The 17,493-nt window shown below is 38.8% G+C and overlaps 2 protein-coding genes across 2 annotated transcripts in view; both read left to right on the top strand.

Annotated features, from left to right (window-relative positions):
* The first annotated feature begins 1,487 nt into the window (after window positions 1-1,487).
* LOC139144849 (protein unc-93 homolog A-like) lies at window positions 1,488-6,269 on the top strand. The gene is made up of 3 exons (XM_070715652.1): window positions 1,488-2,622; window positions 3,656-3,923; window positions 4,418-6,269. The coding sequence occupies exons 1-3, from the start codon at window positions 1,708-1,710 to the stop codon at window positions 4,639-4,641; spliced, it is 1,407 nt and encodes a 468-aa protein (XP_070571753.1). The 5' UTR covers window positions 1,488-1,707; the 3' UTR covers window positions 4,642-6,269.
* A 3,035-nt stretch (window positions 6,270-9,304) lies between these two features.
* The window catches only part of LOC139144848 (PHD finger protein 12-like), a 31,573-nt gene continuing 23,384 nt past the window's right edge, over window positions 9,305-17,493 (top strand). Inside the window, exons 1-2 of the mRNA XM_070715651.1 lie at window positions 9,305-9,738; window positions 9,862-10,043. Of these exons, the coding sequence (XP_070571752.1) occupies window positions 9,691-9,738; window positions 9,862-10,043 (230 nt within the window). The 5' untranslated portion in view covers window positions 9,305-9,690. The remainder of the gene's footprint in view (window positions 9,739-9,861; window positions 10,044-17,493) is intronic.

Below are 17,493 nucleotides of genomic sequence, written 5' to 3'. Positions count from 1 at the left end.
AAGTGGACGACTTCCGTACAATCATGAAACTTGCGTCTTGTCATTCTTCCCTGGACACAGAGTCAGCACCTGACCGATGGGTCAATACACCCTCGTATGAACTGTTTGTACAACCACCTGTTGATATCCCCCAATGGCGAAACTAAACTCATACGGGGAAGTCATATAACCATACCTGAAGTCATATAACTCATACCTGAAGTCATGTAACTCATACCTGAAGTCATATAACCGTTACAAGTCGTCAGAAGGGACAATATTGAGCCATAGACAGTCTTGATTGAGCGAAGTTTGCATCGACAGGTATTATTTTATACATATCAGAATCAAGCATTTTTTTATTGAAATAAAACAATCACATCTCGATCTCGAATGTTTGTTGAGTCAGTAATGTGCTTGAAACATCCCACACTTACTAGTATTCAAAATACTTATCGAAACTCCTAAACTCTTACACTTGTGTGTCACGACAGCCATTTAGTAGTTTTACAGAACACCGGTAATGGTTTGACCATTTTACAGTCATTTAGTAGTTTTACAGAACACCGGTACGCCTAAAGGTTTGATCATTTTGTTGTGTAATTTGTTGCAGTGAGAAAGATACACAGACTTAACAATAACTTAATAATATTACAACAGCTATATTTGTCAGAATTCTGTCTTGCAAGTGCATGTATAGTTGGAAGAACGAATGGTTTTGTAATTGGGTCAGGCTGCATTCAAATTTATGCTTTAGGTAATATTGCCAATATTCGTGAATGTCTGTCATATTATTACACGAAGTCACGGGCTTGAAAACTCCCATATATCAAGTATTATTATTCAGCCACGTGGTCCTAATTGACTAATGAAAGTGTCTCAAAAATTGTGGACGCGCACAGCACGGTGTTATAATGACATTTGCTTTGTTTGACTGTATAACTTTTTAAGAAGCATGTTGCTTATATCATGTAATTCGATTCAATATTAAGCTTAACTCTCTTTGTGAAAAGGATCTCTTTGAGTAGAATTATGTAGGTTAACGAATTATCGGCATCTGGATCAGGGTAATTTTGTCTCCCTTGTTACTTAGAACGCACTTCGAAATATAAAACTCAAATTTTGGCCCAAACTTACCTCAACGAAACTTCAAACCACTAAACGTAGATGTAAAATATCCATTGCGCGCTTTGCTATATTGACTTTCGTTAAATTTAAATCTCTTTGATGCTGGTCGATAATGGTAAAATTATTTGAGCATGCCCTGCATGTAACTGAATATCATACAGCATAATTGAACTCACGCGTTCAACAATAGAATGGATGTGGTCAATCATTGACCACAACCATTCTAACGCCAATTCATAACATTTGTGGGGGCATAATTTTATTCAGACGACATTGTTTTACGTCAAAACACAAGCATGCTGAGCCTGTCCGGTAGGTAACACGTTGTGCGGATTCGCAGTTTATGATATAAGGCTTAACATTTCGTTAATCATTGAACAGTATACGGATATGCCTTGATTCCATCACTGATGGTGCTTTGACCTTATTCGTGTGTCCCGCGCGCCGTCTGTCCTGACGTGTACGCGTGTGTGTGTCGTTTCCAGGAATTTGCAGAGCTGTGCGCGGTGTCTGAACGCCACAGTTGTAAATCGTCGCCGGTTTGTTCAGGTTTTCAGTCTTCCGAACAACATAGTATAGAGAAAACAGCGCCGTTTGGAAATGGCGGATCGAGAACCAATGGTCGGGGCTTTCGACACCTACGTGGAGAGCACAGAATCGGATCAAAGTAGCCGATCGGGGGAAAAGGGCCGGTGTTTGAAGAACTTGACGACTTTGAGCGTAGCGTTCATGCTCGTATTCACCGCCTTCAACAGTATCCAAAATTTACAAAGCAGCGTAAACCAATCGTACGGCCTCGGTGTGGCTTCTCTCAGCACCATATATACTTCTTTCATCGTGTCATGTCTGGTGTCGCCGAGTTTAATCCGCCATCTAGGGTCAAAGAGAACCATGGTGTACAGCGTCGTGTTTTATGCCCTCTACGCCGGAGCTAATTTCTTCGACGATGCTTTCACTCTTATCCCAGCGTCGATTTGCCTTGGGTTGGCAGCAGGACCCCTGTGGACGGCGCAGGGATCGTATCTGACAACACTGTCTGTGAAATATGCTGAAGCGACATCTGACTCACGGGAGATTTCCATAAACTACTTCAACGGTATTTTCTATATGTTTCTACTGTCATCTCAAATATGGGGAAACCTCATTTCATCGTTTATTCTGTACGGGGGTATCAACCTGGAGGCCTCAAATGACCCTGCCTTCTGTGGCAGCGGATTCTGCCCAGGTCGTGACCTCCCCTGGGGTGCCACTTCTATAGGCAACAACCAGGCACTTGTTGATCTCTTGATGAGTGTGTACTTCGGTAGTATCGTCCTTGGATACGTTATCCTCCGTTGTCTCTTGGACGAAATTCCAAAACGACCGGAACGGCAACGTGGTTCAGGTGACGGCAGTTCGAATTCGGCCCTGATGGCAACTTTACGACTTCTGTGCGACCGCAGTTTGTACCTGCTTGTACCCCTGATGACCTACACGGGAGTTCAGATGGCCTTTATTTCCGGTGATTTCACTCAGGTGTATAAACTTCACGTAAATTTATCGATTTTTTTTTTCCTTTTATTTCATTTTCGCTCTAGATAGATCACGGCAAGACAGAAAATATCCATAGGTTGATCTCAGGTCTTTCCATTTATAATTCTGCTGAAACACATTACATGGGGTAGTATCAGACTTGCCAAATTAAGCCTATGTGTCAAGAAATCGGTTCATAATCGTTGGCTTGGGCTGTTCTTATTGCCGGGTCAGTAATTAATGGATGTTAACATGGGAAACCGTTCGACACTGAAAGCATTAAATAAATTCGAGGAAACTAATAAGAAACAACACTGCTCAGAAAATTCTCAATTTGGTGCACACCTCTAACTTGAAAGACTTTTACTTTTGCTCAAACTTTCCGTAAGGAAACTTTTAAATCTTGGGTCATGAAGGAAATTTGAAATCACAGGTCAAAGTGCAAAATTAGATACTATAGAGAAACAAAAATAGCTCATGTTTACCGACAATTGAAATTCAAAATGGCTGCCAACCCTTTGTGATGAAAATTGATTTTTTCATTTTCACAAGAATAGGGCAGTGAAAAGTTTTGTTACTCCAGCGGCTTCGAAATGACTCCCCCCCCCCACCCAAGTGGTGGAACAAATTACTGATGTAAAAGTTTGAGAGTCTGAAAAGCAGTCCCCGAGGCATTGTGCATTTGAAATCATATGCATTTGCTAAATATGATCAATAAAGTCACAGGCAAATAACTTCAGAGGGTAATCATATAATCATATTTTTTTGCAAACTGTTCGGATTTGCTCAATCATCGTTTAGTTATTTATGTTTTAATTATATATATATATATATATATATATATATATATATATATATATATATATATATATATATGTGTCTGTGTCTGTGTATGTATGTGTGTGCACTATTATCTGTTTGTGCATCCCTTCGCGAGTTTAAATATCTGCCTGCTTGTGTATCTGAATTTTATCTGCTTGTTTGCAAATATTTTGAGCCGGGTGACTTAATCCACGTTTTCTCTTTTTTGTGTCAGTCCTTTGTCAGTTGTTGTTTAGGCGTGCATCACATAGGTTACATCATGACGGTGTGTGGCGTTGCCCAGGTAACGACCTCCTTCATACTCGGGAAGACGAGGAAGTTCGTCGGTAGATTTACACTATTTCTGACAGGAGCTGTGATTCACCTCGGCTTGCTTGCCGTCATGTCACAGTGGGAACCCGAAAGAGAAGACGAGAATTTGTTCCTCTTGGTGGCAGCAATGTGGGGAATCGGGGATGCCATATGGCAGACCCAAGTCAGTTGTAAGTAAAGAAATACAGCGTTATAGACACAACACACGAGTCTTTGAGCTTTATTAGGTACATGTGACGCTTTGAGAATAGATATTCGACCTATTGAAGATAGAAGATTCGATAATTAGACAGAAGAAACACTGTTGTATTCCTGCAGGCAGTATGATATAGATGTCAACTTTTCGCTTAAATGTTGCTTAAGAAGTCTGAAGAATTGGCCATAGTTTACTGCTGTGATATACCACACTGGGCCGTATCATCAGTACACAGTACTATCTTGGTCCAGATTCATTTAAATGGAAATCGTTCCCAACCATAAGTTGGGGACACTATGTTAAAAACATTTCGGCCTACTATTCGAAGGTTCGTTGATGAACCATCATCTCAAACTTTGAACCTGGTGTCTTTCTGGTTGGCGCTCTTGATGTCGCTCCAAGACTAACTGGATGACGTAACATTTTCATGATTTCCTCCAATAATTAGAACATTTTTGTCTTTTGCAGCCATACTCGGAGTGCTTTACCCAGACAATCAAGAACCGGCATTCTCCAACTATCGTTTGTGGCAGTCGCTGGGATCAGCGATAGCATTTGGTTACAGCCACTATGTATGCATGATACCTAAGATCTGCATTGCCGGCGGTCTACTCCTGGTGTCCATTTTGATGTACATGGTGTTTGAGTACAAGAATCGTAACAACAGGTCAATTAGGAAAATGGATATCTAATAATGTTGACAACTACAGATAATTTGTAATGTTCATGTGCCGCACGCACTTGTGAGAGGTTGGCAACGACGCTCTGGACTTCGAATTTCAAAATCATTCTTCTAGTTCCGAATAAATCGTTGAGGTAGCTGTTTTGTAGATATACATGTACCTTATTAGGTTGGTAAACAGTGTGAATATACGCTTATGAACCTAAAATAGGAAGTTGGATAGAGGTGACTTTCAATGCAGTGGAGGCAGGCAAAGACAAGCTATAGTCACATGTATCAACGAACACGCCGTATTCGGGCAAAGTACTGCTCATATTGTCTGTTGAGCTTTTAGCCAACAACTTTGAGACATTTCCTCGCAAAAACTGTCTTCATCATTTTACTTCGCTTGGCGATACTGTTCAGAGTAAATTTAAAAAGGAATGTCTGTTTCAACAATTGGAAGACGGTGTTTTATAAACAGCCATCGCCTCATTAAACTCTATAAGTCATAGGTATTTCCACACGGCGTTAGGGCATATACCCTAAACAAAAAACTTCTCGTGGGTCTATTGTTAAGGTTATACTTTGTCTTATTTATTTTGAACCTAAGGAAGAAAATGTTTTATTCGTTTTTTGTTATTTCTACGTCTCATTCACTAAGTTTTGGTCATTTTAATAGAAGTAGCCTCCAAAGGGATCGGAATCTGTCAATTAATGATGGTATAGACACACATGATCATGCAACGTACCTTTATATAAAATATTTATTGAACTTTTCTACAAACCTCGGTTAGTAGTAGTAGTGCAGAGATCGGGTTTGTCAACTTTGCATACACAAAGCTACGAGACAGCCCATCTCAGTAATAATGCATGTTACGCGAAAAGGGTCTGGGTTCTAGTTTTTTCTCTTTCTGAAAGCTACTGACTGAACAGACCCTGCATGTACCACACCACAGTCGCTTGTGGTTACTTTACTCGACGGGAGGTCCCTGTAACCTAGAAGAAATGGGGACATTACAGGTTGTTACAGGGACCCCCCGCGGCCGTGTACCTAACCATAAACGGATGTGGACCGCACCAACTAATCTTCTGTATGTTTTTTAGTCACCGAGCAGTTGAGAGTTGTTATTCCATATCACTATCAATAAAATGTACAGGGTTCCAGTTCCTCACTTTGAGTCGAAATTTATCAACTTTGTCTGCAGCAAGAGTGGACATTTTGGGTGTAGTGACGTAATAATGGCGGCGTAATCGGCATTTCAGTATGCATGTCTCTATATCGAGGAATTTCGGGAGTTACATGCTTATTATCTCTTTCAATTTAGTGAGTCGGCAAAAATTTGTGAAATTTCTTTGATGATTCAGACTGATAGTGGTCCGAGAGAAAAGGTATAGCCAGCACGCACGTCACCGCTCCTATAACACTGGCAACGTAAATTTTAATGGATCTCTCTATACTATGACTAAGCATGACAAGGCTCGAAATTAGCGGTAGGCCCGCGTCCACAGACTACCAACTTTTCCCTGGGGCTACCAAAGTCCATGAAATGGTAGCCCACACGGACTACCAAAGCCTGGGAAATGACGTTTAGTATCTGCCGTATGCCTCTAGTAGCTTCGAAAGATGTTTTTCAAGATTTCCAATATACACTGTTGATAAATAAGCTTTAATTTACTGAGCTCGTAATGGTAAGAATAAAAAGACACGATCGGACGCAGTTTGGTCAAGGTGTGCTAAGCTGTTAATCAGACAGGCAACGAAAATTACTTGATATTGCCTCTTTCCCCTGCGGCCGAACGAGAGAGGCTGGATTTAACCCTTCGCGTGCTGTAATGTTTCCTACCAAAATAAAAGTGCAACATTTTACCAATTTTTATGAAGTTTTCTGTAATATTTTTGATAAATTTGGATCAAATGGACATCACATTTCATTGCTACAGTTTATTATCAAAATTTTGGCACAAACTTAAAAAAAATTGACTGGAGTTTATTTTAAGGTGACAAAAAATTGACTTTTGCGCTCAAAGGGTTAACCAATGGATTCATGGAGTGGATTCTATGAGGAATTTGTTGAGCTATACAAATCAAAGGGACAGAGTCCTTATAATATTACACTCAAATTTTCAGTGTTGTAATGTCACACATAGTTATATTATAGTTCAGCACACTGAATGAGCTGAAATGAAAGTACAAGTAGGCTACAAAACCTTGGCCATGCTTACAGATAAAACAGGTACCTGAAATTAATTGTGTCACAGCTTCAAAAGTTGCGACACAATTTCAGGTATACCGCTTGCCAGAAGTACATGATAAAAAGCAATTCAACTGCAAACGGCTGCTCTACAAAACTTCCACCGTGGTTTTTTCACCTTTAACGTCAAATGACCTAGGTTTGAGAACCCTATTGGGGAGTGTAAATGTTGCCACATTCACATTTTGCAAGAAAAGTTGGCGTTCCATGGTTCTCTCTCTGTTTATTTGAAAGCAAATGGCGTGCTATAGATACCGGCTTAGTTGCTTTCCCGACAACGGTTTAATAAAAGGACCATTCCTTGGTGATGCATTGTCGTGCATTTAGAAATGTTTCCATTGTTCATTGGAGACGATTTGGTAGCTACATTAAAAACCTGTAAGTATTCACTTTGGAAAGCCCAAAATAGTCTTCGCGTAGGACTAATTACTACGGTTGTCGAAGACGTTCAGCGATATTCGTGATTGACGAGACGTGCATGTGACATAATTATATACGCCTATTTGGTTGATTCAATCCACGGTCATGTAGGGACGAACTCCCATCAGTCCCATAGTGAAGTCGATTCCTGCAAGTTGATGCAGGGACGAAATTGGGAGATTTTGATGTTTTAAATTAGATAACATCCATTGTCATTCTGTATTGTTAGGCGCGTAGTGTTAAGATGTATTAGGCTGTATTTGTACGAGCCTCGAAATTGTAAAAATTTTGCTCAAAATTTCCTATCAAACCATAAACTATTACCTTTCGAAATTAAGAAAAAAACGGGTCACCGCGCAAAATTTTGTACCAGAGATATAAAAATATCCAGTATTTACCGACACTTGAAATTCATCTCCGTGTTAAACTCTATGGGAAACATAAACTGTTCTATTTTCACAAAAATAAGCTGGTGAACACTTTATTTACTCTATAAACTTCAAAATGACCCCCCTCCCGAGTAGTAGACCAAAAGGCATTCTAAAAGTTTGAGAGTCCAACGATGAATTCTACCTTTATAGGGGGTAGCTTGTAAATTAATGTAGGACTTCAAATTTAACCTCGTGTGACAAGTTCAAAAGTACATGTAAACAGGCAACCTATACTGCGCTATCAAAACCAGTGCTCATATGATGATTTCATAGCGAAACTTAGTTAAAGTGAAACAGTCGTCGGAACTGCGCCTGTGCGAGTTTCTTGTTTACAATCAATTTATGTCTTGAACGATATCTAGATGTACCTCATCATCATAGCTGCAACATAAGATTATACGAAGTAGACTATGGCAGACATGTTTTAACTTCCATCAGTCACCATCATACCTTGGATACATTGGTCGTATGAGTCCCATACTACCTTAGAGCGCAGTTCCGACGACTGTATCCCTCTAGTGCGGGAATCAAATTTTTCACTGTGTTCATTTTGCAGAATACAACGGTCTATCTTTTACGCATCAAGACACTCGGATTCTGACGCACAACCATCAGATGAGAGATTAAAAAAACAACAAATTTCAAGACATTTTTTTCGTTCATTTTGAGTGATCGGATTCATCTTAATTATAGGTGATCAAGGGTTATTGACATGAATGAGGGCGCTTCTTGAAGCAAATGCTATATCGTTTCAAAACGGACCACTTTCTATTCAAGTTTGGAGAGTGTGATTCTCTTTTTGAAGTACAATCAACATTGTAATTGCATATCATATGTATTTAAGGGAACGGGCAGTGACGAATCCACCAATTATGAAGTTTACTTTCAATCCCCACTAAAATAACCCCAAGCGAACACACAAACAAAGAAAGTTGTGAGGATGAAAATTGTCCAGTAGGCCTAACCTGAGTATCGCAAAAGCATCATATCATACTTATACATGACAGAGAATTTTCTTTCATTGACTTTTACACATGTAACACACTTTTGAATGATAATATGGCATAACCTATGTATACTCTAGGTATGTCGTATTTATACTCGCATACCGTTCGAAGTGTTTGATGCAGAAAGGCGCTTTTTTCAACTTGACTTAGAGGGCGCTCTTTGCTTTGGAATTACTGGACCTTCAACTGAAACCCATTGACTTGCAAGGTGGATAAATGTTTTCAGTCTCTGAATTTGAAAAAATAAGTTCGGTAAAAAGTAAGCGATTCAGCAAGTCAAGGTCAAAACAGAGTACGCAAGGACCTGCTATACTAACTTACTGGAACTAAACCTTTATATTATTGACAGAGATGATAGTGCAGGCCATGAGTTCGAGGGCACAGGAAAATTGTCAGCGTAAACTTATAAAGGTATCAAATACTTATGGTGTAAAGGGGTGAATTTCCGACAGAAAACAAATTTTAGTATATCCTTTCCACAAATTAAAAGTCCCCATGGAAACGAATCTGACAATGTGGTCAAGTCAAGAGAAATCTAATTGGTTAACATTGAGCGTGCGCAAAAGATCTCTCACGCATGCGTTCTGCAACAAAACACTGTACACGCATGCGCATTGTTCGAGGACCGAAATTTGCGCCAACTTTCAGGAAATTTTGGGTGATTTTTGCCGAATTTCCGAAATTAGGACTACTTTTGTCGCAGGAAAACGCTACAGATATCTGTATGTACCAACTGCGGACCCTTGAGACCATTTAATAACGGCGTTCTGCAACAACTGCAATTGGTTTCTGCAGCCGAAAGCACTGACACTGGCCGGTTGTCTTCAACATAGAATGTGGTTGCTGCTCCGAGTTCTAATCATGAATGTGGATATTTACATCGTTTAAAGTTCTAAGACTCTTCCCAGCGTAGTGTTATTTTCATTTGTAGTCTCGGGATACAAGAGTGAGAGATAAAGACAGGACGATGACTACGGTCGAGTATGATTTGGACACATCTGGTGGTCTTATGGATGTAAGTATTGTCGTTGCCTTTCTTGACTACAAATTTCTGAACTTTTCCCCACTTTCTCCATTGCCTTGTATCAACGTCAAAGTTGGATTTTCTTCATATATATGTACCATTTATCTTTACCAGACCATCAGAGCATTGGTTGCACCTCCTCAGAGCGACGAACCTCCAAAGAAACTGAAGAAAACAGAGAGAGAACCAAGGAGAACGGGTCGTACACAGAATCACGATAGTTGTGACAGTTGTCGGGAAGGGGGAGATTTGCTATGTTGTGACCGTTGTCCCGCCGCTTTTCACTTGCAGTGCTGGTAAGGATATGCTTTTAATGATCAGTTTCTTCTTGAATCGTCAAATACTTCGGTTATTTGGTAGTTTTGCAAAGAATTACTCCGGAAATCCACCGAAGCCCCAGCGTTTGACTTTCTGTAAAAATCCAATATGGCGTCGTGTTGCAACGAGGCCCCTTTGAGATCGCAGCCATGAAAGGAAACAGTGCATGATATTGAGCGTGAAGCAAACTCTTTTAGTTAAAGCTCTTTCACGTTTTCAAGCTCGAGAACAGATAGTGACGCTGTGGTATCGCAGGAACCATTGCATCGATCAGAATAATTATAACATGAGTGGTGGCACTCGTTGCCTGCTTGTTCGTTCTATCGTGACCACAATCCGTTCAGCCAACGTTCAAGCAGTGTGTAGAACAACAGAGGAAAACCAAAATGGAGCTAGGCGCCATGTTGGTTTTGTATTGACCTTGGTTGACATTCAGTTTAAGACTAGACTTGAAGGCACTCAAAGATGCTACGGATGCAGTTTATGTCAAATGACTTATATTACAATCTTGTGAATGATTTTTCCGAACCATGGTCAAGGAGGATAATACATAAGTTCAATCAACTGTAGTATTAGTAGACCAGTGTTTGTAGAACCATCTTCAGAACTTCACAGAGAGCTCTTTATCATCTCGGTTTATAGTTTTTATATTTTGCAGTTCTGTTGTGAAAATACTGTGCATTGTCAATATGTTGTGCATGTCTGCCTTTGAAAACCAAGTGCAAGACTAACGGTAACTCTGAGATGTCGTTGTATTGAAGCCAACTCTTTATACCCAGAGGGTGATTAGGGTGATTGCCTTTAATCCCCTGTGCATCACCTGCCTGAAAATAAAGGCTTGGGTTGCCAAAGTTTACCACTGAGTTAATGCTGAACGTAAAGGTGCACACATATCTTAGCAGTCTCAAGCAAGTATTATGTTGACCTTGTTAACTGGTACAAATCCGGTTTGATCATACAATAATCTAAAATATTGTAAAGAGATCCCGGATGTCACACAGGTATTGAAAAGTCCCCCTTGCAGTTTTCAGTGGAAGAAATTTGATTATTCACTGCATACAATTGATAACGTTGTTCAGCTGAAGTCACATCATCAACTGCAAACGTTTTCCATTCTTTTTCAAAAGACAAGTCAAAGTTTGTATTTTTGATGTAAGGCTATTGCAATGCAGCCTGATTTTCCACCGTATCTTCAAAAGTGGTGACTGATAACTGAAAAGATAGAAGTCGTTTGTGAGTGATGTTTGTAATTCACAAACATTTATCTAAAGTTGAAGGGTAGTGTACAAATGCATACTAAAGCACAGTGTACCCATAAAGTTATAGTTTTTCTGAACTCTTGTTGCAGAGGCAATCTAAGGGTTTCTTGAAATTACCCTTAGTTAACACTATGCATATACTTGTAATCTGTAAAATATTCTAGCATGAAAGAATGTCTTGTGAGACAGTTGCAAATTCAATTTGCATAAGGGGCAAACTGCAACTTTGTTACCAAATATTAAACAGTTTAAATAATCACACTTAATATGGGTTCGGGAAGGGGGATTTACATAGATATAAAAGTTGCTTTACATGATTTTGGTGTTCTTGAAGCTTTGGAGCAGAGGTCAAGGACCCTGCCAAGGTTGTCATGGAATACCTCCAATAGCTATATTTCCGTACGGTAGAAATGTCACCTCTAGGATAATGTTGATCTATTTGTGTGGTCGCAAATAGGAAAGGAACCTTTTGAAAACTGACAATAATGGTGAATGATGATGTTCCAGGAACCTTTGAAATACAGTACTGTTATTCAAAGGTCACCAAGCCTGTCACAATTCTGCCTCAGTCCTCCTGATGATGCAATGTTCACCAAGAACGAGAAAAAGGAATGTAAAATAAAGTATGCTATATTTTATTCATTGGTGCATGAATGGTTTTGTAGCAGCATAGATGGAATACTAGTTATGAATTGTATAACAAATGTTGCTCTTTTACCCCATACAGTTACTTTAGAATGCCAGGGAACCACTAGTAAACTGGTGTACTAAAATAGATGTGCTTGAATTGATTTCACCTCTTGCTAATGTAGTGATCTAGAAGATATGTAAATATTAAATTAATCGGTCTTTTGGTGTATTGAAGTTGGTAATGTGGTCCCTCAGATCTTCAAAGTCTGTTGGCTTGATTAATGAGCAATGTTTAAAACCTATTTGGATGACAATGGTGATGCTCCATTTAAATCCACTGCCAGAGACCTCTAACAATGATGTTTAATGTGTGAGTGTCTTGTGATAATTCGATGACTCCAGATAGTGGTGATATATTTCTGTCTTATAAAGTGCAGTCTTTTGGAACAGGTGTTTAATCAATACTTAATGGATCTCTCATCGTCGTAATTTTAATCAATAATCCTTATCACCTACTCTTACATTTTCCCTGTTTAGAAAATGATCAAATGTACTCATTTACCTGGAATATTGCCATTTTGTAAAAAATTGTTATCATGCATCTTTCTGTCTTGTTTGAATATCCATTCACTGAAAAACTTTATTTGTATATATCATTTGTGATAGCAGTTCCACTTTTTTGTGTCAGTACCCGGGCAGTTAATAGCGAGAATTTGGGTCATGGCAAGCGAGTTATGGTCTAGCAACCATATGGCAAGGCCATAATTTACAATATGTGTAGAGCAGCTATCTCTTTGAAGTCTTGTTACTGAAACTTGCACTTATGTTTCATATTTTACTGGAAGATCAGTGGAATAACGGAGGTTCACAAGTACTTCCAAATTATCAGCAGGCTACTTTACACAGCTGACTTGTTAAGATGCAATACAGACTGTCATTGTTGACAAGAAAAATGGGAAAATTGAACATTTTTCACACACTTTCCTAAAGGAAACCAAGAATTTTCCTACCATGCCTTTAAGTGTCATGTTTTTTTCATGCGTTTTTTCTGTACAGAGGGTCAGCTTACAACTGTGACAGGAACAGCAATAGTGAAAGCCAGTTAGTTAGAGGCTTGCATAATTGTTCCGTCTCACACTACATATGTACATGTATTGACAAGTTGTGCATTTTAACTGAAAATTTGACTTACTCCATAAATCCCTATACTACTGAGAATAAACTGTCAATTCTATGCAATATCTCTTTGTTTTTCAGTCCGAATGTACATGTATGTAACATCGGCCACCTTGAACTTGATAATATTTGTGAATGACTTACCCAGGGAGAAAGATACTTGATATAGATAAGGCTAGGACTTTTCCCTGTAGCGTAAACAAACAAGGGTGTGTTTTATGATCATCTGGCAAACTCCAATGACACTTGCAAGCATTAACAGATGAATAAAAGTCTTCCTCTTTCCCAAACTGTTTGTTCCTTTTCTTTGACCCCCTTTGACCCCACTCTGCCGCCTACAGCCCTAGCCATATCATGATGATTACAGGGGTACCTCACTGCTCTTTTTCAGTTGGCTGTATCTTTCCATAATTATTAGCGTTATGGTGATTTCTCGGAAGTCTTGAAGGGTTCAATATTTCATAAGACTGTACATCTTTGCTATTTTGATATTGTTGCAGAGAAAAGATGCAGTTCATTTGCTTGCCTGTAAATGATGATTGTCATGACCTTGTAAGTGGATAGGGTAAACATGGTTTGATCATAATTTTTGGTTGAAATTCTTGATATCTAGTTGTAGTATAGTGAATAGACTCTCCACAGTCGCTGTGCCTTGTTTTGTGCGCGCCCACGACGGGCCTGCATTCGAAGACTACGCTGTGCAGCTGTGAGCACGCGCTGCCAGACACAGCGACTGTCAGTTTTTGCAAGGGTATGAATATTCATAAGGTAGTGACCTCAAAAGAAACACCTATCTAACTGGGCGGAGAGAATATGTACTAGTAGCCGGTAGACCTATATACGTGGTATGTTTTTATTTTTCATTTTTAAGTTTATTTGGCCATGGTACTTGTCATTTTTTATTTGATTAACGGACGTGTGGAGTTCTATAAAGTACCCGGATCAGGCAGAAATCCGACCGGTCGCTTGCAAGAACGTCCAGACCTGGGATTCGCGCGCGTCTCTGAAGGGCGCGTGTTCCAACAAGGGAGAACGCGAATCGCAGGGTCTCTGCCAGACTATATAGTGAAGTGTAGGATGAGCATTTGTCGTATACTCTGTATGATAATACACAGTTGGATTTCTCCGTTTAGTTTCATTTTCTGTTTACCGTACTCGTCCGAGTATAAGCCCCTGCTCGTGTATAAGCCCCCCTACTGATTTCAGAGGATTTTAGAAAATGCATTACATCCGTGTATAAGCCCCTACCCTAGTGTAACTCAAATACAGGAAGGTTAGGAGAGTATATTTGGTCATTTAACTTGGCAAAATTACTTTTAGATAATAAAGAAACCATTAAAAGATGTTAAAACAATGGGAAACCGGAGTTCCCTTGACAGCATCGTAGGGAAAATGACACGTTTTCCCAGTACATTGTACTACCGGTATCTTGATTCTTTGACCCTGCTCACCCCCGTCGCCTAAATAGAATAGTCTCACTCACGTCGGCCATTGTTCATTTTCATTCACAGCCACGATGTTTTCATGCTTGAAACATGCAGTTTCTTTTGTTTGAAGCAACTATCCTTTCATTTGTGAAGACTTTTCCTGGTGACTATTACAATTTTCACTGCTATGTTGTTGTTTTCACAAGATGTAGACAGTTTGATACTGGAATATTGAGTTGCCTTTCCGTGTAAGCAATGCATGCCTGTTCACATTACTGTTGATCAGCAGCATACATGACGTCTTTGTTTCAAGTTTGGGGGTTTTTTGACGCTGAATTTCACCAAAATGTCACTTCTGTGTTCAGAGATTGTACAATCAGTTTCTTTGGATGTGTAAGTCGATTTTGAAAGCGATAGAAAGATCGAGTGGTGTTGAAAAAAATCGTGCATAAAATTATCATAAATTATGCGTCCATGCCAGATACATGGGGTTGCTCGAGTATAAGCCCCTCCCCTAGTTTTACAGCTGTTTAGTGTTGCCGAACCGGGGGCTTATACTCGGACGAGTACGGTAGTTTCATTTTCCAGGCTAGGTATATTGTGGACAGCATAATTTCGGTGGGATATAGCCGTGTTGAAATTTCTGCAAAGTATCCAAATGTGTAACTGTGCAATTTCAATAAAACTGCATGCAAACATTTCCTAAACCATTTTACATTTTCCTGAGAAGCAGCCTAGATTTGTATTTGCAGTTTTTCTATTCTAGGAGGACAATTACTACATGTAACTCTGAAAGCAGTATAAAGACTTAGAGAATTGATAGTGTCTGATTTGTAAGTTCTTGTCGAAGGCAAAAATAATAAGTGTGATGTTGTTTCCATCATAATGTCAGATATATTGCTAGATGATGGTAACACCATATCGGACATGTTACACAACAGCAAGATGTCAACATACTGTTTTTGTGTACTACACTATGTACATGGGTGCATTTTCTGCAGTTGTTTACCAAAACTCAAGAACAGTGCCGCAGAATTAAATGTTACAGCATGGCTGGTAGGTTCCAAATATTGCATAAACTTTCAGATATTGCATAACTTTGAACAGAGTATCAAGTGTTGCACAATCTCAAATATGTCTATTATTAGGTTTTGCAATATTGCGTAAGATAAGGTGGAACTGTGTATTTGAAATATTGCGTGGTTTTGATGTGAATCCCAGGACCCCCTATAAGTGTAAACCTAATGAAGCATGACTCTCTCTCCCCCTAGGTATGCAAATGATGTGTGTTTTTATGAGTAAGCTAGTTGGTCAGTTTTATATGGTACCTTTGTACGGTTTCGCTGTGATTTTAATATAAAGGAAATTTTGATGCTTTTACATGTGAATCTTTCACCGCCAGACTATGGCTCATACATATAGTTTTCAGGAGGTGTTTGATCTACGGTGAAATGGGTACAAGATGATTTTGAATTCAGAGTGTAGTATATTTGCAGGATATAAACGATAAATAATTCCTCACATTAGATTGAAATACCAGCATTCTGTCCCTTTGAACATGCTAATTATATCATTCACTGTGTTCCTCATTATTTTGCAATACCCTTAACCCACTGTTTACTATCTCCAAGTGCATCCCTCATTTTCTTACTTAGTCTGCTCGCATTCTTCTGTTGCTGTGTCAACCACAGGCAACCTAGTTTTCTGTTCTAGGGTTCAGCTGCTCCATTGAGAGTAGAAAGATGGACGGAGGCAACGATTAACCGTTAGAAAAGAAGTGAGAGAATGAATAGTGAGATGGCTTTCGAGTTATGAAATAAAATAAAGACTTATAAAACCTGAGTTACATTATAAGAGTTAAGGTGTTAGGTTGAATTATGTATGAAGTCGCACAAAAACATTTTAATTTTTAAAGGACTCTATTTACATCTAATTGAAAGTAAGAAAGTCTTAGTACAAGTTCTTTTGGATATTGTGATAGCACATTAGTCACAGTCTATAGCTATGTCATTCTAAATCTATGATAAATGCAGAAATTTTATTTATATTAGCACAACTGTACCCACTGTTCAAATATTTATTTGTGGTGACAAAATGCTGTCATCCTTACAAAGTTGTAGATTGAGCGTAAACTGATACGGTTTTGGACTCTATTGAAATACGTTTTGCAGTGTTTCTCACTGGATGTGTATTTACTGTATATACAGACAAACTGATGTTCAATCCGTAGGAGTGAATGATGTTGAAACATGTTTTATTTCCTCCTATTAAATTTATGTATACAGCAACTTATCATGAATTAAATTTTGCTGATAATTTCTCATGATTACTTCATTGTCCATTCTACCTATGCAATATACATGTGTAACTTATTACAGATGGTGTCAAAGGTCATATCTTACAGGGGTCATCTCTGTGATCACTTGATGAACCCAATTTACATCATCAATGGGTCAAAGGTTGTGCATAATATTAATCCAACGGTTTTTACCCACAAGGCTCTCAGTAGATGCACTTCTACAGCATTCATGTTCAAAGAGGCCTTTGTCAAGAATGTTATTTCAGTTATTTATATATTGATATTTTCCATATTAGCTTTCAGAGGAGCATTCTATGTCTTCAGCTCTGTTGAAACACAGTCAAGTATTTGCTATCAGTGTATGATTAAATTTCAATAGTATTCAAACAACAAATTTTACAAAGTAGTTATCTGATCATCAATTGAATTGGAAACCATATGAAATCCTAGTCTCTTGAAAAAAATATTTAAAAAAATATTTTAAGCAAAATGTTGATTTTCTGCTGTAGTGTGAACTATATGTTTATCTGAAATATACACAGATAATTTTGAATATTTGTTGAGGAAATGGCGATGTGTTTTATGGAACGTGCAAACATTTTCAGGAGGTTTGTGTAAAAACTTATCAAACTAGGAG

The sequence above is a fragment of the Ptychodera flava genome, chromosome 12 (assembly GCF_041260155.1).
Source record: "Ptychodera flava strain L36383 chromosome 12, AS_Pfla_20210202, whole genome shotgun sequence".
Lineage (NCBI taxonomy): Eukaryota > Metazoa > Hemichordata > Enteropneusta > Ptychoderidae > Ptychodera > Ptychodera flava.
Note: the sequence above shows the minus strand (reverse complement) of the source record. Positions and strands in the feature narration are given on the sequence as shown.